This window comes from Ipomoea nil, unplaced genomic scaffold, assembly GCF_001879475.1.
Source record: "Ipomoea nil cultivar Tokyo-kokei standard unplaced genomic scaffold, Asagao_1.1 scaffold0482, whole genome shotgun sequence".
In the NCBI taxonomy this organism is placed as follows: domain Eukaryota; kingdom Viridiplantae; phylum Streptophyta; class Magnoliopsida; order Solanales; family Convolvulaceae; genus Ipomoea; species Ipomoea nil.
The window spans coordinates 4324803-4351788 of record NW_017616910.1 but is presented as its reverse complement, the minus strand read 5'-3'; the positions used below and the strand labels follow the sequence as shown (position 1 = coordinate 4351788).

Genomic DNA, 26986 nt, shown 5'->3' with positions numbered 1-26986 from the left:
ATGGTAGGATTTTGTGTCTTTTGTATTTTGTATTTCAACTTTAAGGTCTAAAGTTCAAAACTTGTGCACACTATTATTATTATTATTATTATTATTATTATTATTATTATTATTGTAATTTATTCCATAATATGTTTTTTTAGCTTTTCTTTGCGCACAGTAACATTTTACCACCTTATTATTATTATTATTATTATTATTATTATTATTATTATTATTATTATTATTATTATTACTAATATTTTTACCTGTGTGTTGCACGGAATAAATTTGTTATAATCTTTAAGAATATTTTGATTAATATACAAATATAAATTATAACAACGAATATTATATAGTGCAATTGGTGAAATGGGTTGTACTGATTATGTTTTTTGATGTTATCCTTGCTTGAATTTGACCAAATAATTGCCCAATTATCCGTGCAGTGCGCATGATGCATGGATAAATTTTTTTATTATATATTTAGATAATAAAATTGTTACTATTTCTTTAATCCTTTCAAAATTTGTTAAATATTCATTCAAATACGTGTGAATACGTATCAATGCAGAACACTACTGAAATTTTTCGTATGAGCAGAAAGAGACATGTGGGACCGTTTCTAGATTAGAGAGAAACGGTCTCCCCGAATATGCTTTTCCTTGGTTGATATTTGATTAGAATAGTATAGATTAGAAAAAATTACGATATTAGTTTTAAAATTTTTGATTTTGGTAAGACCTTATTTATTTATCAGGGCCACAAAAATCTAAAAATCAGCCCTGCTTGATGATATAATGCTAAAACGAATCGTTTATAATTGTGCTGCTTCATGATCTGAATGAAATATGACGCAAGGGTCGGACCATTTCTTTTAGCCATATCCTTTAAAATCTGCGTCCGCCATGACTGCCTCTATACCAGCACGGCCATAATAGGGGTCTGCACCGGCGCAATCACGTTTGTTACGTTGCAGTCTCCACCACCACTAAGCTAGCTCTTTGGGGCCAAGAATTTTGGTGATTAATATACCCATTAGCTCCTTCATCTTTGGGGACTTTGAAGCTTATCTTTACAAGAGACAAGGGATGATTTCTGGGGACAGTGGCGGTATTTGCACTGCAGGCATGCAGTGCTTTCACACCACTTTTGTCATCAGGGTTGTCTTTGCTTTCTTGGTACCTGTTTGGCTGTATTCTTTCATAGTAGAACTCGAAGAAAGAACATCTATCATTAATTGTTGTGGTTAAGATCAGACCAAACTAACTAATGTTGACCTTTAAAAATGTTAATTTGGTTTAAATGGTAAATGTCATTGTTTCAATGTAATATGAAATGATCAAAGGTTCGAATCTTATAAGTATTTAGTTTTGTTTTAAAAAGAAGAAACTAAAGTTGGCTGTGTTTTCTTAATTGCCGTGATAATGACGTCTGTAATCTTGCTTAATTTGGTGGATTAATTTGCCTCCTTGAGAGAGGAGAGATAGGAGTATTATTCTTAGGTGATTATTATTAGTAATAGGAATAAGGGTCAAATAAGCCCTCCAACTATACTCAAATGTTCAATTAAGCCCTTTAACTTTAAAAAGCTTCAATTAAAACCTTAAACTTACAAAAAAAAAAAAGTACAATTACACTATTTTGTAGGTTATGCAGATTACCTGGTAACCTGTAAATTAATTTATTGATTAAATTTTTAAAGCTTATTTGGCGGGCTAACGAAACATTCACATATTTTTAAAATTGATATATTATATTATATTTTTATTTTAATTAGCTAATTAACAATTAACAATAATAATAATAACAAATTTTTAAAATAATCTTCTTTTATATTTATTTTTTTGTTATTCGCCGTCGACCACCAGGGCGTCTGTCGTTTTCAGTATCTCCGCTTAAAGTCACCATCTTCCTTCCCGAAAGAACTTTGTTAATTACGTTTAGGGAAGAAAGATCAAAGACGAGTTCTTTAGCTAAGCTACTGGTATTTACTCTGCTATCGGCAACTGTGGCAACTTCTAAGGAAAAGAACATGAGACATTAATTATAGGATGACTATTTCCTCCTCCTCCTCCTCCTCCTCCTCCTCCTCCTCCTCCTCCTCCTCCTCCTCCTCCTCCTCCTTCTTATTCTTTCTTCTCCTTCTCCTTCTCCTTCTCCTTCTTCTTCTCCTTCTTCTTCTTCTTCAAAATTGAATATAATATATCAATTTTAAAAATATGTGAATGCCGCATTGCCACGTCAACCCGTCAAATAAGCTTAAAAAGTTTAATTAATAATTTAATAAATAATTTACAGGTTACCTGAAGGTAACCTACAAAATAGTGTAATTGCACATTTTTTGTAACTTTAAGATTTTAATTGGAACTTTTTGAAGTTGAAGGACTTAATTGTACATTTGAGTATAGTTGGAGGACTTATTTGACCCTTATCCCTTAGTAATAACTAAACTTGTAGTCATCAATTACACTATAAATGGATTTATCCAGCATACCTTAAAATAATTACAAAGCTTTCATGTGCCCCAAGATTGGTTTAACATTTGAATTGTTTATAATTTCATCTTTAATTTTATTATCTAAATATATAATAAAAAAATTTTATCTGTGCATCGCACACGCATTGCACGTGCATCGCACGGGTAAAAATACTATAATTTTAAAAATATTTGAATTGATATCTACCATCTTAATAAGAGCTAATAATATTAAACTCTTAACGGAAACAAAAAAAAATGGTAGTGTAATAATTTATTAAAATGAATGGTTGATATTATATTTGAGTTTAAATATTTATCAATACGCTAAGCAGTGCAGAGAGTGAATCCCCAAAGGCTCAAAAAAAAAAAAAATTAAAGTTGGTTGTGCTGTCTTAATTGCCGTGATAATGACGTCTGTAATCTTGCTTAATTTGGTGGACTAATTTGCCTCTTGAGAGAGGAGAGATAGGAGTATTATATTCTTAGGTGATTATTAGTAATAACTAAACTTGTAGTCATCAATTACACTATGAATGGATTTATCCAGCATATATACCTTAAAATAGTTTCAAAGCTTTCATGTGCTCCAAGATTGGTTTAACATTAGAATTCTTTATAATTTCATCTTTAATTTTATTATCTAAATATATAATAAAAAAATTTATCCGTGCATCGCATGCGTGTTGAAAATTTATATAGTAATGGAGATTAAAGTTTCAGATGTACTACCATGAAAAGGTTAAAATAATATTTGGAGTTGTGGAGTTATAAATATTATTTTAGTTTGGTAGAAAGTTAATTGGAGAATGAGTTTGCGGGAAGGCTTTGTCTATTCCCCAACATTGGGAATTATTCCTCAATATTGGAGAATTATTCCCCAATATAGGAGATTTGTGTGTTTCATTTAGAAAATGATTATACAACACGTAAGCTTCCAATTTCCCAAACTTACATGCAAAAGTGTGCTAGAAAATTAATATATATATATATATATATATATATATATATATATATATATATATATATATATATATATATATATATATATATATATATACATTATTATAATTTGCACAGTTATTTGCATGCGGTTCACAACCTTACAAAGGTTCATAATTACATATATATTCATGTTGAACATGATTTATGTAATTAATATTCTCTTGTGATAAATACATCATTTAAGATATATTTTATGGAAGATAAGTTTTTGAAAACTGCAGAAAACTTCCATGTAACTTCTCCAACAGTCATATTTGCATTTATAAATATTTTGGAGAAACATCTGAAGATGGTAATGCAAGAATATGCAATAAACTTGCATTAATCTTGATATTTCACAGTTCTACAATTCTACAGGAAATTCTTAAACAAAACAACTTAAGAATTTCATTCATCTTCTTGTATCCCATAAGATTAAATCTTGAACCTTGTTGCTTTTATAGAGGGAGATTTAAAGCTTATAGGAAAGTGATTACACGCCTGAATATATCAAATGATCCCGTTTTTGTTCCATGTTGTTCTCTGTATTTTGTTGTATTTCAAATGTATTACAGATTACAAACAATTTTTTTCCAACAATCTATAAGCTTTAAAGTTTATAAACATGTGATCATTGGTCTTACCTTGAAAGTTTTGAAGGCAAGATGTCAGGCATGGAAGAATAAGTTCTCATCACGGTAATATTTTCGGAATGAGATTCCGAATTTGTTGATGAGAGGATGACAGAAATCACTTTTGGGTTTGTCATTGTTTATTGTACAAGAAGATTTCTGTGTAGATTTTGCATGGTGTTCATGGCATGCTATGTACATGTTGTACATGTGGTTTGAATATATGCTATGGAGTTTCATTTCTGTTTTCACTCAAAATCATGGGCATATCAAATTATGCCAAGATGATTAGAGAGATGTGAAAATGATTTTATATAAATAAATCATTTTATTAGCCATGATTTATTTGGAATGAGAAGAGATGTTCTCTCCACGGTGGTGTGAGTGGTTTTAGCGCATCAAAGGCCGGAAGAGATGAATTATCGAGGATACAAGTTACGGGATGTGATCAGTACAGTACTTTTTATTTGTCTCGGCCTCGGCAGGATTGTAAGTGTTATTTTACTTACTGGTTTAGTTCTGGATTATGTCTAGAAGATTTACATGAGACTTTTTTGAGTTTTGCAAAGCCTGTTAAATACAAGGATATGTTTATGCATGTGTATAAATATTTTTATATTGAGACTCTGTCTCGGTTGCATGCATAGTATACAAGATACATGTATAATATGTTGGATCTTGAGGTGCTGTAAATCTACCAAAATTGGATTAATTTGGTGTTATCAATTTGTTGGTTTCTTATGCATGGTTACAATGTTTAATGATTGTAAATTGGAATTAATTTCAATGGCATGCATGAAATTATTGATAATTTTAGCACACAGATAATTTTATCCTTGTGAAAGTCTGAAATATTATGTTATATATATTTCTGATTAAGGCAGAAAGCCTTTGAAATATTTTTTATATTTCTGATAAAGGCAGAAAGCCCAAGAAATATTCTGTTATATTTCTTATAAAGGCATGCAGAAACTTTTATGCATGAAGAATGCATAATGAAATTCATAAAAAAGTTAATGAATGTATTTAACACACAGTTTCTCATATTGAGAATGTGTTAAAATTCTGAAAGCCAACAAGTTTACTGGTTTGTCTAGTATGGTAGTTAGCGGTGAAAAGAATTTCAAATTTAAATCATGGATTATGATTTAAGTTTGATATGATTCTTCAGTTTAGAAGAAACATGAAAAGTTAAAAGCTTAAAATCAAAATGGTTTATTCTCCAAAGTTGATGATCTCTAAATGGAGGAGGTTTATTCTCCAAAGTTGATGATATCTCAAATGGAGGAGGTTGAATTTTTATTTTAAGAAGTCCTCACTGCTAATAAGTTCAACATGATGATTGAAATTCTTGGTTGTAGAATTTGCAGGATATAAATATTTATTGACTAGGAACCTATTAAGTGGGTTCCGGTATAATCAATTAAATATTTTATTTCACCAGTTCACTAATAGAATATTAAAATTTTATCTATCATCATGTTCAGTTGGCTAAGTGGATGAGATTAAAAGAAATTTTGATATACTTGAATAAAACCATTAATTATGGTTTAGTATATTTAATAGAAATTTCTATCCTGGAAAGATATTCTAATGCCAGTTGAATGTCTAATCATGAAACTTGTTCCTCAATTAGTGGATGGATATTTCTGCTTGGAGGAGCTGTTGTTTTATGGGTTTCTAAGAGCAAAGTTGTCTTTTCAACTATGGCATCTGAATTTCAATTCTTATGTTGATTTTGACATGCAAGAAGTTGATTGGCTGAGGAATTTAATTATTTAGATTCCGGTTTGGCCAAAAACCGATGTCACCAGTTTAGTACATTATAACAGCGCTACTACACTGGTCATATCATATAAACAGGTGTTTATAATGGCAAGTGAAGGCACATGAGCTTGAAACTTAGCTATGTGGGAAATCCTAGGTAATAGTGTTGTAGCACTGGACTTGGTACAGTCCCGGTTTTAACGGATCCGTTTGCAAGAGTCTTTGCAAGGGACATGGTACATCGGAAGGGATATGGAAAGCCTAATTATCTAATTGCAAGTGAAGGAAAGCTCAACTCACGTCTAAGTTATTACGTTAGACATTGAGTTCAATGTAGATGAGTACTTCATTTTGTGATTTGCAAGCATCAAAAGTTTAATTAAAATTGTATCCAAAGAAAAGGTGATGCTTGGTTCTGCATTGTTGTAGGGATGAGTTTTTACTCTTAACTGATCTTTTGAAAAAATGCAAGATGCAGTGCATGAGATAAAAGATTAGCCTCTGTGAGCATGGAGTGTGGCCGCTTCAAACAAGTTTGGGCTTTACTTAGTACGTGCTCATTAATGGATACGGACACATGGCCATAATAGTGTCAAGTTACAGTGAGTTGTAATGACTGTAAAACTTGTGTGTGTTATATATTAATGTAACGCATATAACACTATGTGAAAGTTCAATCTCTAAGACACTTTCATTTATGCATGAGTTTTGGATCTATCTTGGTACAATGTTAATTTTTATTATATAAATGGAGGAGGAATGTTGGAAATTTATATAGTAATGGAGATTAAAGTTTCAGATGTACTACCATGAAAAGCTTAAAATAATAGTTGGAGTTGTGGAGTTATAAATATTATTTTAGTTTGGTAGAAAGTTAATTGGAGAATGAGTTTGCTGGAAGGCTTTGTCTATTCCCCAACATTGGGGAATTATTCCCCAATATAGGGGATTTGTGTGTTTCATTTGGAAAATGATTATACAACACGTAAGCTTCCAATTTCCCAAACTTACATGCAAAAGTGTGCTAGAAAATTATATATATATATATATATATATATATATATATATATATATATATATATATATATATATATATATAATTTGCACAGTTATTTGCATGCGGTTCACAACCTTACAAAGGTTCATAATTACATATATATTCATGTTGAATATGATTTATGTAATAAATATTCTCTTGTGATAAATATATCATTTAAGATATATTTTATGGAAGATAAGTTTTTTAAAACTGCAGAAAACTTCCATGTAACTTCTCCAACAGTCATATTTGCATTTATAAATATTTTGGAGAAACATCTGAAGATGGTAATGCAAGAATATGCAATAAACTTGCATTAATCTTGATATTTCACAGTTCTACAATTCTACAGGAAATTCTTAAACAAAGCAACTTAAGAATTTCATTCATCTTCTTGTATCCCATAAGATTAAATCTTGAACCTTGTTGCTTTTATAGAGGGAGATTTAAAGCTTATAGGAAAGTGATTACACGCCTGAAGATATCAAATGATCCAGTTTTTGTTCCCTGTTGTTCTCTGTATTTTGTTGTATTTCAAATGTATTACTGATTACAAACAATTTTTTTTCCAACAACGCGCAGTGCACGTGTATCGCACAAGTGAAAATACTAAAATTTTAAAAATATTTGAATCGATATCTACAATCTTAATAAGAGACAATAATATTAGGCTCTTAAAGGAAAAAAAAAAAAGGTAATGTAATAATTTATTCAAATGAATGATTGATATTATTTGAGTTAAAATATTTATCAATACGCTAAACAGTGTAGAGAGTGAATCCCCAGACTCAAAAAAAAAAAGAAAAAAAAAAAAAAAAAAAAAAAAAAAAAAAAAAAGACTTGATTTTCGTGGTTCCATTACAATCTCATCAATTTCTTTTCTTGTACGGAAATTTTGTTATTGGACAATATGTCTACATAGGCTACAAAAATCAAATTGAATATGTTAATCCCTTTATTATAGAGAATTAAAAGTTAAAACACTAATAAAACTTAATAATTTTTTTTTTTTTTTGAAAGTTACTGGCTCTATTACATTGTAGTATCTGTTCATATACTTTCTCAACCTACTGAAACACAAAGAACCAATAACGCCTCTACTGAGGCTCGAACTCATAATCTTCCAAATGGAAATTCAACCCGGGTACCATTGGACCACATAGTCCTGGTAAAACTTAATAATTTAAATTGTATCAAATTATTCAAATGTAAAGTGCTTCAAGAATATACATAACTTTTATAGTGCGTACCTACTATAACAGTCTTATTAAACACTTCTTTTCCAAAAAAAAAAAAAAAACTTTATTAAACACTTACATTTATCTATAAAACACATATTTTAAGTTTTTCTATAAAATTGTTAGAATATGTTACTTAATATGTACATTAATATAATTTAGTTACTTAATAAGAAAATAATTTGATTAGATTGAGACGTTTTACTTCTCAATCCAAAAAAAAAAAAAAAAACGATGTAATTCTTCAACAACTTAACCATATTGGATTTATTTGAACAATACTTTACGTTTTCACCTAATTGTAAATGTGTATTTTATAAACTACAATTTCTAAAATAAACAATAACCAAATAATATTACTTTACTATTAATTATACTCTATTAAAAATATGTTGCTACTCAAAGAACACCTAGCTTAATTATTAAATTAAAGTCAATATAAAATAATTTATAAATAACAACGTGATCTTGACCCTATTAATAAACATTTCATTTAATTTATTAACTTCTAAATTTTATATATATATATATATATATATATATATATATATATATATATATATATATATATATATATATATATATATATATATATATATATATATATATAGGGATGCACTCAGGTGCGAATAAGTGCCCAGGAAGGAATATGCGAACGAATCAGCGCGCGACACACGTCCAGATCTAATAGCTTAAAAAAATGCGGTGGCATTTTCGTAAATAATTGAACATCGAAGTGCAAGTAAATTTACTTACAAGTGCACCTACTTTCACCTATAAGTGCATGTAATTTTGTCTTGTTAGCATTCACTTCGCGCAAACATTCATGCACTTGGGTGTGCTTATAACTATAGGTGCAACTACTTATGACTATAGGTGCACCTACTTTCACCTATAAGTACATGTAATTTTGCCTTTTAACATTCATTGATCTGAGTTCAGCGGGTAGTAATACCTTTGAAAACCACTCGCAAATATTCATGCACCTAGGTGCAACTACTTATAACTATGTGTGCAACTACTTATAACTATATGTGCACTTAGTATTGATACTCGATGTAAATTTTTACTTGCACCTATAATACATTTTACATGCACTTGTAATACAGTTTACTTGCACTTCGATGTTAAATTATTTACGAAAATGCTACCGCATTTTTTTTAAAAAAATCAGTGTTTCTCATCCATTAGATCTGGACACGTGGACGGACTATATATATATATATATATATATATATATATATATATATATATATATATGTATATTTCTGCTTAAATGTGATCGCGCCTTAACGTGTGACCGGTGTGGCCGCTTAAAAAAGGCATCAATAGTGTTAACGTACAAAGGTTAGCATTAGAAAAATGCACAACAATGAAATTCACAAATACACCATAAAATGCACTAACACACCCAAAAAAATGCATCATATCTCCCCACACATAATTGTGCATTTCTGAACATTGTGTGGTGCGTTTATGCATATCTAATGATGCGTTTTGGTGATACGTACCTAATGATGTATTTTTTTTATTGTGCATTTCCTAACACTGTTGGTGCATATCTGTATAACTATTGGCGTAGCCGCACTGACAGCACATTAAGGCGCGGCCGCATCTGAACTAAGGTGTATATATCAGTGTTGCAAAAATCGCGCCTAGGCGGCGATTAATCGGCGCCTGGGCGCTAGGCGGTCCCCAGGCACCTAGCGATTTTTTCAATATTGGTATATATACATATATATATATATATATATATATATATATATATATATATATATATATATATATATATGTGTGTGTGTGTGTGTGTGTGTGTGTGTGTGTGTGTGTGTGTGTGTGTGTGTGTGTGTGTGTGAGATTCTGTATTGTAGACCCAGTCTAAAAATAACTGTGAGATTCTGTATTTGTAGTTGACATATTCGGTACCTATAGGCTACAATTTTTGTCCATGTAACTATCGTGTGTCAGTAATTATCAAGTTATTTATTTACATATACAAAAATGATTAATTGTAAGTACAAAATATGTTAACTGAAGGTACATAATTTTCGTATCAGGGTTCATAATGCAATATGAACTATGGTCCATGGTATAACAATTGAAAGACGGGTTAGTAGCTAGTCTAACCCACAAAATTAGAGTATAATTGTTTCTAGATGTTCGAAGGATTGTTACAAGACGTTATGAGTTAAATAGAAAATGTTCGGAAGTGTCATTCTTCCAAAAAGGTTGAACCCCAACCCTAAGGGCCCTCCACACCCCGATCCGACAGAACATTTGGGAGAATGTAAATCATGATAACTCAACTGAACATATAGGAACCATAGAGACTAGACGTTTGCTCACTGCGATGTTCGAAAGTGTCATTATCCTACCATTAAAGGTCATCAAAGACTGTCAGTGGCGGACCCAGAAATTTTTGTTAGTAGGGGCAAAATATAAAAACAAAAATGCTAATTTGAAAAAAAAATGAAACACTTAAGAAGTATATCCATAAATATTGTTGTATATAAGCAAAATATAAAACACATCAAAATATTATAAAAATATTTATAACAAAATATAAAACATACGTAGTAATTAATTTGATTTTAAAAAAATATAATTAATTTGATAAAATAATTCAAAAGTAAGAAATAGACGGCACTAATAATACTACTAATAATAATATAAGAATAATAATAATAATAATAATAATATAATAATAATAATAATAATAATAATAATAATAATAATAATAATAATAATAATAATAATAATAATAATAGAGAAATAGTGATAAAATAATTCAAAAGTGATAAAAAGATGGCACTATTAATAATGAGAAAAAACTGTGTTAAAACCTGAAAGCATAAGGATAATTCAAAAGTGAGAAAAGATGGCACTATTAATAATGAGGGAAAACTGTGTAGAAAGCATAAGGATTCGAACCTTCGCCTTTCTCAACTTCAAATGTGAGCTAAGCCAACTAGTCTAACTCAACTTTTGGTAACATTATCTGTTTTTTTATATTTATACTAAAACATGTACTATATATACATATATACATACAAAGTTATATAGGGGGTGGGGGTGGGGGTGAGGTGAGGGGGGCAGCTGCCCCCATGCTGGGTCCGCCTCTGAAGACTGTTACTCCACCACGAATGACCATGAATATTACTCGTTACTCCCATTCTACTATAAAAAGACACCCAACCAAGGTGGACATGAAAACCATGAACATGATCATCTTAGAGCTCAATTCGTCATAGTCCCTCAAACACTCTACAAAAAATTTTTTAGCATGAATTCTCTACCATGTATACATGTACAAACATTACAAAAATATAGTGATATTTGACTTGACACTTAAAAGACCCATGACTTTTACCTTTACAACTTTCACTTAAAAATTGCTTGATATGATGATTTATTTTTCACTATTTACTTATATATTATTTTTAGAGTTCATGTTGGGTCATCTCTAATGAAATCGACAAGTTAAATTATAGATTATAAGAGTAATGAAACTAAACTATTATCAATTGAATTTGGTTGACGAGGTAATGGACTAGAAGCGGAGAGATGAAAGCGTGTGGCTAAATCTCTCTCTATTTGTTCTCGAAGTTGTCTAAGGTATATTTACTTCACTAGTGAAGAGAAAAAAGATACCAGAACTATTAAGTTCTGGGGTTCTTCTGAGATCTTTTTTTGGTTGCCCCGTCCCAACAATCAACGCATTATATGGTAGGGGACTGGCCAAATGGTTTGCTCCATTCATATTGGTGGAGATCAAACTCTCAACCCCATGCTTAAGAGACGAGGTGCTGAACCACCACACCAACCATGTTAGTTAATTCTATTGAGATCTTTGAGAAACCATTCCCACCGCTCCAAGGTGAAATGCGAAAACGAGTGCAATAATTAACGACGTTTTTTCCTATACAATAATTGTAATATTTGAAACAAATAAACATATACACCCAATAAAAAAAACTATACTAACATGACCTAAATAAAGGAAATTAAATAGTCCAAAAATAATAATAGACCAATATTACATCCTGCGCCGGTTTGTCCCCATAAAGTTCCGGCCCTGAGCTGATGTTAGGATCGGCCAACTTGCCAAAGAAAAGAAGAATGCGATAGATGTTGACAACACTAGCAAGTAAAAACCAAAACATATAAATACATACTGCATTATATACATACATCCACCCATGGAAAACAAATGTCTATAGTAACGTAAACACTCCACATTTTGGCAAATTCTATCGAGAGACCTTAGCATTATTATGTGTTTCACCCCCACCCAAAAATAATAGGACTTTTTCTCATTTGTTTTTGGATAGACTTAATTCCGGAGCGTTATGCTGTGCAACCGTGTGCACCATGCAAGGTGCACACAGAATTGGATCCATAATTTATATACAATAGATCCATAATTTCTATACTATAGATTCATAATTTCTATAATGTAGATTCATAATTTCTAAACCGTATAGTTATCAAATTATGAACATATAGTTCAGTGATTTGTGAATACAGAGTTCAATAATTGGGAATGTGAACATTGAAAATTATGAACATAGAGTTTTGTAATTGTGGATATAGAGTTCAATAATTATGAATTTATAATATAGAAATTATGAATCTATAGTATAGAAATTATGGATCCATTTCGTGTGCACCATGCATGGTGCACACAGTTGCACAGCATAATTTCCATTTTTATCCTAGATTTATATGTGACAGTCCACTGTTGGTTCTTCTTTTTTCAGAACATCCCCTTTGGTCCTCCGTCAACAAAATCGTTTAAATATCATTAAATACAAGAATATTTTGATCTTTATATATATATATATATATATATATATATATATATATATATATATATATATATATATACAAAGTGGGTTGACCCGCCATATTTTTATTTTTATTATTTTCTTGAAAAAAAATTATAATTGAAGACCTAAATACGCTTAGCTTATATTTTACAAACTTCAATAATTTTGTTGATGGGGCCAAAAATGGTCAACCCGGACTAAAGAAGATGTTCTAAAAAAAAAAATGACTAAAGTGGATTGCTACCTATAAATATAGGACATATTCCCATGTAATAAGTAAGAAAACCATAACTCTCTTACCCAATGGGTCAGAATGACTGACTTCTCCATAGAATTGGTTTGACAATTAGTTTGGTAACTACAATAAAGTTTCAAGTTTGACTCATCAATAGAGCTGTCTAATTGACATTCTTGGTTTGATCCGATCCGACTAAAAAATCTAGGTTGATTTAGTTCTTTAGCTTGTGGCCATTTGACAGTTAGCTAGAGTCCCAAGACGAGGTTCATGTAAAGCTCACATTCTATTAGCACTTGCAAACTTTTTCGTCACAAGTTGCAAGGTGTATGATGCAATTCTTACCTGAAGTAGGTCGTGTTGTGTGCACCAAATTACAAGAACTTTAGAGAACTTGTAGGGGAGAATGTTTGGAAGTAGAGGGAAAAGGTGCTCACCCAAGCCTTAGTCACTTAATTGGATGAAGGCCAGGGGGAGGAACGAGGGGCACGGGCTGGGAGAGATAGATAATAAAGGGAAGAAACAGATGATAAACATAATTTTTAATTTGATAGGTGGGATCCAACAGAGAAAACGATAGTGGGGAGCATACAGATCAAGGGGATAATGTATATGGCCTATCTAGGGTCCCAAAATGAGTCGAGGGAGGTGAAGAGGCCAAGGAGGGAACTGATATTGGGACTGTTTGATAAATAGCTGTTAGCTGATTGTGTTAGTAGGTTTAACTAGTTGATAGTATTAGCTGATTGTAGAAAAATGTTTAGTAAATTAGTTGTTACCTGATAGCTGATTACATGCAAAATGACTTTCTTCAAAAGCTTATCGAAAATATATTTTGGAGCAATAAGTTGTTAAAAAATAAACTAATTAATCAAATACTCAGACTGTTTAACTAAGTCAAACAACTAATAGTAATCAAACAAACCAAAATTGTCTGATAAGCTAACTATGTTACCATCAGACCATTATTTGATCTACTAATTACTGCAAACAGTAGGGTCTCTTGTTCACATGACCATCTGTCCTTCATTGCTTGTTTAGCTAGCTAGAACACATGCATATATGCCTACCAGTTGCCCTTGCTCTAATCCAGGAGATGATGACTAATGAGGCACCTAAAACTTGAAATTGATGTTAGCAGAGGAGCCATGATGTTGTGTTGCTAAAGTTGTTTACTATATCTTAGGTTGTGCACATGGGTGGATGAACCCATCAAAGGGAATGATTCCGATCCACATTGGTTTAATTTAAGGACCAAACAACTGATATTCCATTTGTCTAGTTCATTCCGCAGTGCAAGCCTACACTACAAATGATACACAACAACCATGCAAAACTATCATTCATATATATATATATATATATATATATATATATATATAAGATTATTTTCAAATACAAATCCTCCTTAAAATACAAACTGTGTGCATGTAAGTATGTTAATGTGTGTACAAGCTTTGAGGATGGTTGTGATTTTTTCCTCCTACACGCTGTGTGCATGTAAGTATGTTAATGTGTGCACGAGTTTTGATTGATGGTTGTGATTTTTCCTCCTACGCGCTGTGTGCATATAAGTATGTTAATTTGTGCATGAGCTAATTCCAGAAATTGTTGACAGTGCGCCCTGTGTGCATGTAAGTATGTTTTTTTTTTTAAAAAATATATGTGGCGCTTTATTCAAAATATGCCGAAATAATGTCAGGTGGGAGAAGACCCAGTACATAGCAACCGATTGCTGATATGCTGAAGTAGCTAAAGCATGAGCTATAAAATTGTCTAGTCTAGAAATAAAGTGGAAAGAACAAAACTGAAAATAAGCTGTAACTGCTCTGCATGCATCAATGGCATAGCTGTCGTAAGTGCGAAACGTAATAGGTGATGTAGTAAGATAACGTTGTAGCATTAAACAATCTGTATATATCTCGATGTTCTGCTCCCCTCGGTCCTTTAACCATGACAAGGCCTCCTTGCATGCCAATGCCTCGGCCATAAGAGGTGAAAAACAATCCGGGAGTGGTGCACTGAAGGCCGAGACATAGCCTCCATTCATGTCTAAGAGGATTGCCCCAACCGTAGCCTTGCCCGTATTTTGCATAAACCCAGCATCGATTCGACAAAGCCTCCTTGATGGCTCCTCCTGTACAGCATTGTGAGCCCGAACGGCGCCTGACCGCCAAGATGAGGAGATTGCGTAGGCGGCAGTGCTGCGTGGCTTTGAGCTACCGGCGGATTTGCGTGTTTCCATGCATGCATTGCCATGGTCGCGGCTGCCAGCAAGGCTTGTGGTCGTGGTAATAGCGCATTCCAAACCGCCCTGTTTCGTGCTCTCCAAATATTATAGAGGATTGATGCTGCATATAACATCCCATCAAAATCTAAAATATTTAGGAGTTCACCAAACCAAATATGAAAAACATTCGTCATAATATTGGGGATTGGAAGGTTGGATCGGTCCCAAATGTTCTTTGCAAGTTCACATAACACCAAGGCATGCATAGTGTCCTCTTGAGATATTCCACACATGGCACAATATGGGTTCACTTCAACCCTCTTTATAAGCAAGTTAGAGGTGGTAGGCAGTATATCACAAATGGCTCTCCATAGGAACATTCTCCATTTTGGGGGGATTTTGAGTTTCCACAAGGCTAACCATTTTGTAAAGGTCCCACTCTCATTCCCATAATTACCAACTATTAATCTGTAACCGTCTTTCACAGAATAAACTCCTCTCGGGTCCCCAGGCCAATACCAAGTGTCATCATAATCTGGAGAAACTGGTATTTTTAGAATATTCGCCACATCACCAGGATGAAAAAGATCAGTTAAAATCGAAAGATCCCATGTCCGAGTTTGCTGATCAATCAATCCCACCACTTTGGCATCCTGTAACTGTACTGGCATCTCCGTTTGTACCATAGGGTCTTGGTCGTCCTGTAACCAGGGGTGGGTCCATATTAGTGTAGATTCCCCATTTCCAATCCTACGCCTTATCCCACCACAAATTATACTCTTTGTTGCCATAATACTCCGCCAACAGAAACTAGGATTATTTCCCACTTGTGCATCAAAAAATGAGCCTTTGGCATAATATCGTGCTTTATATATGCGCGCCACCAGGGACTCAGGCTTAGTAAGCATTCGTCATGCCTGTTTTCCCAACATAGCCAGATTAAAAGCACGCAAATCCTTGAATCCCAAACCCCCAAATTTCTTACGAACACACAGTTTGTCCCAAGCCTTCCAATGTATTTGTCTATCAGTTCCCGAGTCCCACCAGTACCGATTCATTGTCCTCTCAATCGCTGTACACACAGAAGTTGGCAGCAGGAAGACACTCATTGAAAAGGTAGGCATGGATTGTGCTACACTTTTCAATAAAATTTCCTTACCTGCCTGCGATAATAACCTCTTATTCCATGACCCAATTCTTTGCCGGATTTTATCCTCTATATACGCAAAAGCTGCCTTTTTGTTTCTCCCTACAAATGAGGGGAGTCCCAAATACTTGCCAAAATTAGGAGCTTGGTCAACTCCCAGAACCTATGCCACAACTTCCTTGTTAGCGTTATTCGTGTTCCTACTATAACATATGCTTGACTTGTGGTAATTAACCACTTGCCCAGATAAATCCTCATAGACCGATAGACACCTCTTAATCTCACTGGCCTCTTCAACATTAGCTTTAAAAAACAGAAGGCTATTATCAGCGAAAAACAAATGAGAGATTGGGGGAGCACCTCTTGCCACTCTGCATCCATGGATCAAACCCCTGTGAGCCTGCTGTAATAACAGAGAAAGGCCTTCTGCACAAATAATAAAAAGATATGGAGATAATGGGTCCCCCTGCCTTAAACCACATGTGGGTATAATAGGGTCACTTCTAGCGCCATTCATCAATAAATTATACGAGACTGTAGATACACATTTCATGATTAACTGCACCCATCGAACATCAAAACCCAAAGCCAGCATCATTTTTTTCAGGAAAGGCCACTATATCCGGTCATAGGCTTTTGCCATATCAAGCTTCAAAGCACTCCACCCCACCATGCCACACTGCTTCCTGTTCAAAAAATGACCCACTTCCGCTGCTACCAGAATATTATCAGTTATAAGCCTATCCGGAATAAAGGCACTCTGCGATTCCAATATTATTCCTTCCATTAGCGGCTTCATTCTATTCGTTATCATCTTTGCCATAATCCTATAGATCACATTACTGAGGGCTATAGGACGCAAGTCAATTACTCGCTCAAGGGTCTTTTTCTTTGGGATCAAAATAATATCCGTACTGTTTAAGCTAAGTGGTAGGTTGCGTGAATCAAGACAACCCACTACAAAACTCGCAACATCCCCCCTACCACATCCCAAAAAATGCTGATAGAATCCCGGGTTCATTCCATCCGGGCCCGGTGCCTTATCAGGAAACATCGCAAACAGGGCCGATTTAACCTCATCGAATTCAAATGGTCGTAATAACAACTCATTATGTGCCTGAGTGACCCGCGGGACAATTCCCTTGAAAAAACTCTCCCCAGATCCCGGACTTTCAGAGCAGAAAATACGATTGAAATATTCCAGAATAACATTATTCATAGGCTCCCCTTCCACCCAATCCCCATTATCATTCATTAGTCTAACAATAGTATTCTTCTTTTTACGATGAGAGGCGTACCTGTGAAAGAACTTGGTATTGGCATCGGCCTCCCTGAGCCAGTGTTGCTTGGCTCTCTGCCTCCAGTAGGCATCCTCCTGGGCTTCAGTACGGCATAAAAGTTGTTCCAGGGATTGAAACTCAGCAAGTGATGCCGGGTCAGTGCATCCCCTTAGGCGTTGCTGTTTCTTCTTAAGATCAATAATCTGCTTACCATACTTATGGTGCCGATCCCCACCCCATCGTGTTAATCGCCTACCACAGTATTCAATACAGTGCTGCAGACCCTGACCCCTTCCTTCCTGCCACGACTGCTCCACTACCCCTCTACACCCCTCCTCATATAACCATGCAGTCTCAAACCGGAATCCCCTCCTTCTCGTCCCATTCGTCCCTAAGGGTTCATGGATACCCAGAAAGATAGCCGAATGATCAGATTTTTGGGTTCTCAAGTTCACCACCCTGGCCATTGTCACCATATTCCGCCACTCATCTGTTGCCAAGACCTTATCAAGTCTCTCCTCAATCCAATCAATTGTTCCCTTCCCCTTCTCCCATGTGTACGGGTAGCCATCCATAGGCATCTGAGTCAAACCACAATCCCCAATAGTATCCCCAAATCCGCGAAGAAGGCTATTCGGATGTGGATTTCCCCCTCTTTTCTCATACTGGAATAATAAATCATTGAAGTCCCCCACTACGATCCATGGAAGGCCGGATCTAGCTGATAATGCCCTCAGAAGGTCCCATGACTCAGTACGCCTGGTTCGTTCCGGAAAACCATAATAACACGTCATACGCCACATCGGGAAACCGACTATAGTTACCTCAATATCAACATAGTTTTTTGAGTAACTGAGGAGTCTTGCCGTATTATTCTTCCTCCAGAACAACGCTAAACCACCACTTAATCCTCTGAAACCACTGCTATCAACATAAAACAATCCCTCAAAGCCAATCTTGATCCGGAGACGCTCAGCGTGATCGCGTCCTACCTTAGTTTCCATCAGAAATACAAAGTCGGGTTGCTTACGGGACACCATGTCCACCACCTCCTGAACTGTCCGTGGATTACCCAAGCCACGGCAGTTCCAAGCTAACGTACTCATAATGATGGGCGGGACTGCCCAACAGCTCCCGCCATAAACATGTTTTTTGACACATCTGCCATAGTAGTATCCTCCCCCTCACCCCTCCTACCGCCCTCATACCCCCCCCCCCCCTCCCTCCTCCTTTTAGCCACCGCCTCCACAACCGGTTCGGCCACCTTCCCACCACCCGAGACCACCAAGACTCCCTCCTCACCCATCCCACCACTGTTTCAGTTCCCCGTTGCCGCAACCACCCCCTCCATAACCCTCGGCCTTCCACCCACCGAAACCAACCAATTCTCCCCCACCTCCCTCGGACCCCGACCACCCCCCACCCTCATCTCCGCACCATACGGGTATTGTTCAATCGGAACCGTAGAGACCCAAGCCCTCACACAGAATTTATACGAGTGCCCCAACAAATCACAGAAGAAGCAAAAAGTATGCAAACGCTCATACCTGAAGTTGACCCAGCACGTGGTCTTGTCACGCTTCAACAGTTTCATACGGCTTCGCAACGGTTTGTTCACTGGGATCGACACCCTTATACGGTAAAACGATAGCCAAGGCGCCCCCACAAACCTCTCATCATACTTAACAAAGGTACCAATAAAGTTACCAATCTGCTCAAGGATTGGTTGTGTCGTATAGCCCATGGGTAAATCATGTAGTTGCACCCACATGTCAACCGAATCTAGGGCCACATCAACCGGCAAAACTCCATCTCCAACCAAACAACATACCAGGGTACTGTTCTCAAACGCCCATGGCCCTCCATTCAGAACATATTGAACATCCGTTTCATGGAAGAAAAAGAATAGAAAGAGCCCCTTCTGAATCTCCGTCACCGTTACCCCCATCACCGGTTGCCAAACCGAAGACAAGACTTGCCTCATATACTCCAGTTTCACCAGCTTAGCCGTTAAAAATCTGCCCACCAAGGTCCAAGTTCGCACCGGTGGTTCAGCACCTTCCTCCACCTCCTTCTCAACCGGTGCGAAATTCGCCTCTTCCTCCTCGATGGCTATTTCCGCCCAGCGCTTCGTCAAAACAGCAATACGGTCAGTAGCGTCTGCAGCATCTTCGTTCACCATGGTGTCCTCCGACTTCAAGCCGAGCCACACAGCTGTGTGTGTCGTCCGTAGCACCACTCGTCTTAGCGAAAACCGGGTAAAGCTGCCGGAAAAAGCTTGGAAAACTAGCAAAAACCTAGGAGAGGAAGCAAAACCCTAGCAAAACTTAGAGAGAGAATTTTTATATCCTCGCTATTGGAAGAATTTCTCTAAACAACCCTGCCTTCCCCTACACACCCTAACCTCTGTCCCCAATCGCATAAGCGATTGCACTCGTAACCTTCTCTGTCTCTATCTTCTGGTTAAAAATAGATATTTTTTTACTTATTTTAGAACTTTCCCCTTCGGTCAATATCCCTTCCTGGTGGTCTAGGGTCCCTGGTTTGCTTCCCGTCAGCCATCTTGACCGTCCATTACCTTTGAAAGCAATCCTTACCCTGACAAACCCTAGTTTTAAGCAACGCAGCACCAGAAAGAATCAAAGTCAGTAAACTTGCCTTCTTTCACAGCCGGGTCTGTAACAGCTGATTCTCTTCCTCCAAGCAGTAAAGCAGGAAAGGCTAAGAGTAAGAGCCAACAGAGAGAGCTTTCAACAGCCTATATTCTTGTCGAAAAAAGCCCTTCTGGCTTCATTCTTACCTATGATAGCTCCTTCTCTAAGAAAGACCCTAGGGCATTCCTCTCTATCAATGACTGAAGAAAGACTAAATTACTTATTTTAGAGGGAGGATCACTTTCTTTCACGAAAGGTGTGCATAAATTCAAGTTTATATTTTAAGGGGGTTTGTATTTGAATGCAACCCTATATATATATATATATATATATATATATATATATATATATATATATATATATATATATTGAACGTTATTCTTACGTTTATCTTAGCTTCCTCAAAGTTTCGCCCTAAGTCTAGCATCAGGTCAGAAAGATCAATTTCCACCGAAAACAATTTTAGAAAGAGATATTAATTATCTTATACCCAACTATTAACTAAGTTTATATTGATAACCTAAGCTTTCAATTCTCTATCACGTGAGTACTTAAAAATTGTCGGGTTGGTCAAACCATAAAGTGGTATATATTATTGAATATAGTTAAGTGTGAACAAACACTAAGCATAGTATTTGTTAAACCCACCAAACACATCAGTCCAAGGACACCTTCATATGAATGATATACTATTAAAAGGGTTTTGGGGCCTCCATTATATAGTTTGAGATGTAATGTTTGCCAGCTTTCACAAGATATCATAATACCTTATCTTGTGGGATGTGTTCTCCATGCAATATAATGAAGAGGGGATGGGCATTTTAACACGAGTCGGATGACCCTTTATTGTGATTTTTTGAGTGACAAAAAAAAAGCTAGTCTTCAGTGTACTATTTGAAAGTATGTACGAGTAAATCTTACTCTTGCAATCCAAACAGGAGAGGTAAACCACACCAGGAAGCATGTGCTATGGGTAATTCTGTTCATATGTAATAGTTTGCAAACCACACAAAAGAGGTAAACCGCACTAGGAAGATCCTGAGCGACAGGCCCGAGTGCTCGACCGAAAGGATGTTGGCAAGAATTGAATTTGTACATTTTTTATACGAGAATCATGTTTCAACAACTCGGATCCACCCCTTTTGGGATCCCTTTATTGTGATTTTGCCCACAAAATGTGAAATTTTCTCGCTTCTCGGGAGTTTAATTAACATAATAGTGGAATGAAAAAATCGCGTTATATAATCCAGTAGTGGTCCATTAGATGGGAGGACCATGCCTGGATTGTGATTGACATTACAAGTAGAATGGGATTAGATTAACAACATTAATGTCCACGAAATTAAACATAATCAGTTACGTTGTTGGACGACATACGAGTAGTTATAAGTTACATATGAGGTCAACTTCTGTAATCCAACTGTTACGGTTGTCAGAAATCTCAGTGATGATTGAAGTGGAATTGCAAAATGCTAAACCTCAAACCTGTGTATGATACCTAATTTAATTGTTTGCATTCAAAACTTTAAACAGGTCCATACAAATATTATTGTTATGGGATAGATCATAGATGTCTTCATATTACATGTCCTCGATCTGGTTTCAATCGGAACCATTATTTCATCATTAATGGTCTCGATCTGTTTCAATCGGAACTACTATACGCCACATTATTCATGTTTAATTTCAGTCTTGAGTTAGTTACTAGTGAATTATTATAAGAATATATATGCATGGCCGGATTTTGGGACGGGCAAGATGAACAATAGCACAGTGCCTCAATTTTTAGAGATCACCTAATATTATTTATACCGTTCATACTTATTTGAAAAAAAATCATATATTTTACGGTAGGAATTGTGATATTTGCATTAAGCTGGTGTTACACCGTTCATACTTATTTGAAATATAAAAATTATATATTTTACAGTATTTGTTTTAAAAATTGCCTTTATACTTTTAATAGGACCTCATTTATTTATAAGAACGGCGCCACATAAATAAAATAAAAAAAAAAAATAACCGACCATGTATATACGTAGCAATTAACGCGTGTATCGTAAGATAAACTAACCAATGATTTTCTCAATTAAATTTTTATCATCCATCAAAATCTTGTAATGATTAAACCCAATATATGTGGAGCTGTCTTTGTATAATTGTACCTTCCATTACTGCATGCATGGGAGTGGTGTTTTGAGGGATGTGATGTTCATGGTAATTTTCTTGTTGTTCCTTGTTCACTTAGTCAATCTTGCATGCAAACTTCGCATAGTCATTACCCGATGATATGCATTGAATAAATTTTATTTTTGTATAATAACTTACAAATTACATATATGAGAAGTAAATAACACTAAGAATACTCATGCAACGGACTAGACCATGAAGATGTTGACAAGAATTAAATTCGTGTCGTGCAAATCCCCTTTACTAAAAAAAATGCTTTGAAATAAGTTCTATATCATGAAAATTTTAAAATATGTTATACACTCTCAAATTGAAAGTTTATAACAACACTTTTATTAATCAATAACAACTTGCCAATGACCTTGTGATCTAGTGGCACGAAGTGACTCTTTCAATTGGAAGGATATGGGTTTGAGCCCTAGTAAGGGTGATATTAACTTTTTGTGCTTCAGTAGTACTCATCAAATATAGGGGATTTGGAGGTCACGAGTTCTAATTTTGTCTACACACTGTCTCGGTCGAGCCTATCAACCACTTAGGCTATCTTTCTCCCTAAAATTCTTTGACTTTCCTTTTGTATGGATAAAATTGGGTTACAACTTGCAAGCTTGCAACCCATGTCACCATTAAAAAAAAAAAAAAAAAAAAAAAAAAAAAAAAAAAAAAATTATCCTTGTAATACTCTCTCTCTCAAAAGTGGATCCTACATTTAAATCATCATATTTAATTTGTAGTTCATTCACTATTTTTTCTACATTCTTGCAATTTTAGCACACTTTCAAAAATGAGACCACGTTACACATCACATTTAAAAATTACTATATTTTAATAATAATAATAATAATAATAATAATAATAATAATAATAATAATAATAATAATAATAATAATAATAATAATAATAATATTTAAATCAATTAAAAAGGATTTTAAAAAAGGGTAACAAAAACCCTCTCACTCTCTTATTTAAGAGCATCCACATCAGTGGATATTATGGAGATAATTTCAGATGAATTATCTTGGGTGGGGATAATAACAAATGTGGGGTGGGGTTATTGGTGAAAATATTTGTCCTGCAAGTTCAAGGATAATGTCATAAAAAAAAAAAAAAAAAAAAAAAAAAAAAAAAAAAAAAAACACTGGCTGTGCGCGTTTGCACACAGCCAATGTCTACACATTGCACGCGCCCGTGTAGCGCGTGCGGCAGATTTTTATTTTTTATTTTTTTTTTCAATTTTTGTTTTGTTATTTCTTTTTCTTTTTTTTCTCTCCCCTCCCACATTCTCTTTCCTAATCACTCTTACATTATCTCTCAAATCTCCCCAACTAATGTGGATGCTCTAAGAGCATCCACATTAGTTGGGAAGAATGTGGGGATAATGTAAGAGTGATTAGGAAAGAGAATGGGGGAGGGGAGAGAAAAAAAAATAGAGAAAATTGATTTTTTTTTTTAAATTAATGCTGTCAGGTGCGCCTGACGCACCACTAGTGTGGATGCTCTAATGCATTGTACTTTTGCCACAATTTTAAAGACTTGCAATCATTGCTAATCTTGAAAGAAAATTTTAATTAATAATCACTTTGAAAGAAGCAAAATTTTAAAGATGAGGGTATCCTAAGGTTCTATGTCAGCTTAGAGCATCCACATCAGTGGATATTAGGGAGATAATGTCAGATGAACTATCTTGGGTGGGGATAATAACAAATGTGGGGTGGGGTTATTTGGGGAGATATTTGTCCTGCAAGTTAAGGGTTAATGTCAGAAAAGAAAAAAAAAAACAAAAAAAAAAAAACAAAAAACAAACAAACACTACCTGTGCGCGTTTGCGCACAGCCATTGTCTACACGGACGCGTGCAATGCACGCGCCCGTGTAGCGCGTCAGGCGCGCTGTCAGCGCGCCTGACGCGACAGATTTTTATTATTATTTTTTTTCAAATTTTGTTTTGTTATTTTTTTTTCTTTTTTTTCTATCCCCTCCCACATTCTCTTTCCTAATCACTCTTACATTATCTCCCAAATCTCCCCAACTAATGTGGATGCTCTTACAATGGCACCATTTTCACGAATAAATCTAGTCTTTAGGTTATCCTTATGCATAAAATACTATCCCAGATCACTTTTAAAAGTGGATCCTACCTCCACATCATCAAATTTATAATTTCTTCACTCTTTGTACTTTACAGGCTAACAGTACACCTAAGCAAAAAAATTATAAAAAAAAAAAAAAATCACTTGTTTATCCACATCCAAATTATATCCTGAGCTAGAGATCCGCCTTAAGCAAAATTTACTTTCCATAATATCAAGTGATTAGATTCCTAATTGATTTATTTTCTTAACCTTTTAAGCTCTCAAGGAAAATTCAAACTTTAATTACCTAATCACTACCAAACGCTATAGAATAGCCTCCATTAAATTATTGATTTTCTTTATTTGTTCATTTTATGACTTGTTGAAAACATTTTTAATAAATCACATTCTATGTTTGTTCAAAAACAAGTTAGTTTGATAAGCAAAATTAAATAATGAAAGCTACATGTTTCAAACAAAAACTTTTCAATAACCAATTAGCATTACGTCTAGGTATATTCACAAATCCGCTCTGTTTGGCTGGGCTTATTTAGGAGGTTATAGTTTATTTTAAGCTACTAATAAGCTATAAGCTATGTTTGGTCATGTTCCCAAATAAGCTAGTAGCTTAAAATAAGAGTTTATTTTGAAAAACTACCTTAGATAGTGTTTCAAAAATAAGCTAGGAACTTTCTAACTATTTTTCCATCTTTATCCTTATTATTTTAAATAAATAACATCTTTTACCATTTTCAATTAAAATCTTTGACTTTTTCTCTTCTCCTATATTTTTATTCATCCTCTTCCGCAATTCTTCACCACCTAACAACTCCTTAAAGTTCTAACTTCAATCGTCCGTTCATAAATAAATGACATCCTTTACCCTTACCAATTAAAAACTTTTTTTCTTTTGTTTTAATTTAATATATATCTCATATATATTATAAAAATAATTTTTTTTATAAATTAAATATATCTCATATATTTAATAATATAAAAACAATATTGTTGGTTTTAGGACTTTTGGGCCTAGGGAGGTCCAACACAACCGTAGTTGGTGGATTCACCTTTCAAAAATAGAAGGGAATTAGAACTCTTGTGAATATGTGTATGTATTCTCTTGGCATGAACTCGCTCCCCCTTTACATCCTTGAGGAGTCCCCTTTTATAGTGGGTCACCTTGGAATTCATTAAAGCATACATTTAAGGCCGTAAATTGGCTCATTAACTCTCTTTTAACCCTCGGGCCCGTTGGGCGGCCGTTACTGGGCCTCCCAACGGCTCTTTGCTCATGTCTTCAAAGCAGCTTCTTAAATGCTCCAACGGCCTCTTGGCACTCGCGCCGACCGAGTACTCGCGCTGACCTCAGGGTCGCGCCGACTCCTTGGCTCGGTCCATGCTTCTCTTGGGCCTTCCTTCTTCTAGGCTTAGCCCCTTCTTCTCTTCGGGCCGCTCTTATTTTTGGGCTTCTTCTCTCCCTCCCAGGCTTTGGGCCCGGGGTCCACACCCCATCAAATATAATATGCACATCATTTAAATTTTATGAAAATGTCATTTTTAGTGTTTTTACATTTATCAGCTTATCAAAAAAGTTAATTTTTCCAAACAGTACTTTTAAGGCATCCCCAATAAAGGAATTTTACACAGATTTTGAGGGGAAAATGGCAAGGTGGAGGAGAGAGGAGAGAGAGGGGAGATGTTGTCCTGCAAAAATGGGGATTTTGCAGGTGAGTGGGTCCCACCAAGGAGAAGGAGAGTTGTGCCTCACGTGCGTAAGGCGCAACTCTCGCGCCCGCCTGGGCGCGTAATTCTTTTTTTTTTTTTTTCAATTTTTAGTTTTGTTTTTTTTTTTCTTTTTCTTTTTTTCCCCACGTATTTTCTCTTTCTTAATCATACCTGCAAAATCTTTTCAAAATCTTTACACTATTGAGGATGCCCTTAAGCATAATCAAGAAGCTAACTAGCTGATTGAACAACTAAGGATGATTTGTATTCATGTGATAGTAAAGAATCGGATCAAAATTAATCACCGAATTAACAAGTAATTAATAATTGAAAAAGTTTGGGGAAAAAGTTTTTGCAATCGTTTATTGGCATAATGATATATTATGGTATAAATGGATTAATAATTTAGATAAAAATACGATGAAGAAAGTTTGAGGCCCCGGCCCCCACCACAGCTAGTTGGCCTTAGAGCTTGAAAAAAAAAAAAATCTATAAATACTGACTAGG

General features: G+C 34.9%; 2 protein-coding genes across 2 annotated transcripts; both read right to left on the bottom strand.

Annotated features, from left to right (window-relative positions):
* Nucleotides 1-947: 947 nt before the first annotated feature.
* Nucleotides 948-17157, bottom strand: LOC109173556. The gene is made up of 6 exons (XM_019322796.1): nucleotides 16795-17157; nucleotides 16572-16722; nucleotides 16330-16484; nucleotides 15598-16113; nucleotides 14904-15496; nucleotides 948-1209 (listed from the first exon to the last, which is right to left on the bottom strand). Exons 1-6 carry the CDS (start codon nucleotides 17155-17157, stop codon nucleotides 948-950), a joined length of 2040 nt encoding a protein of 679 aa, XP_019178341.1.
* An 18-nt stretch (nucleotides 17158-17175) lies between these two features.
* LOC109173555 lies at nucleotides 17176-20021 on the bottom strand. The gene is made up of 2 exons (XM_019322795.1): nucleotides 19387-20021; nucleotides 17176-18760 (listed from the first exon to the last, which is right to left on the bottom strand). The coding sequence occupies exons 1-2, from the start codon at nucleotides 20019-20021 to the stop codon at nucleotides 17176-17178; spliced, it is 2220 nt and encodes a 739-aa protein (XP_019178340.1).
* Nucleotides 20022-26986: the final 6965 nt, after the last annotated feature.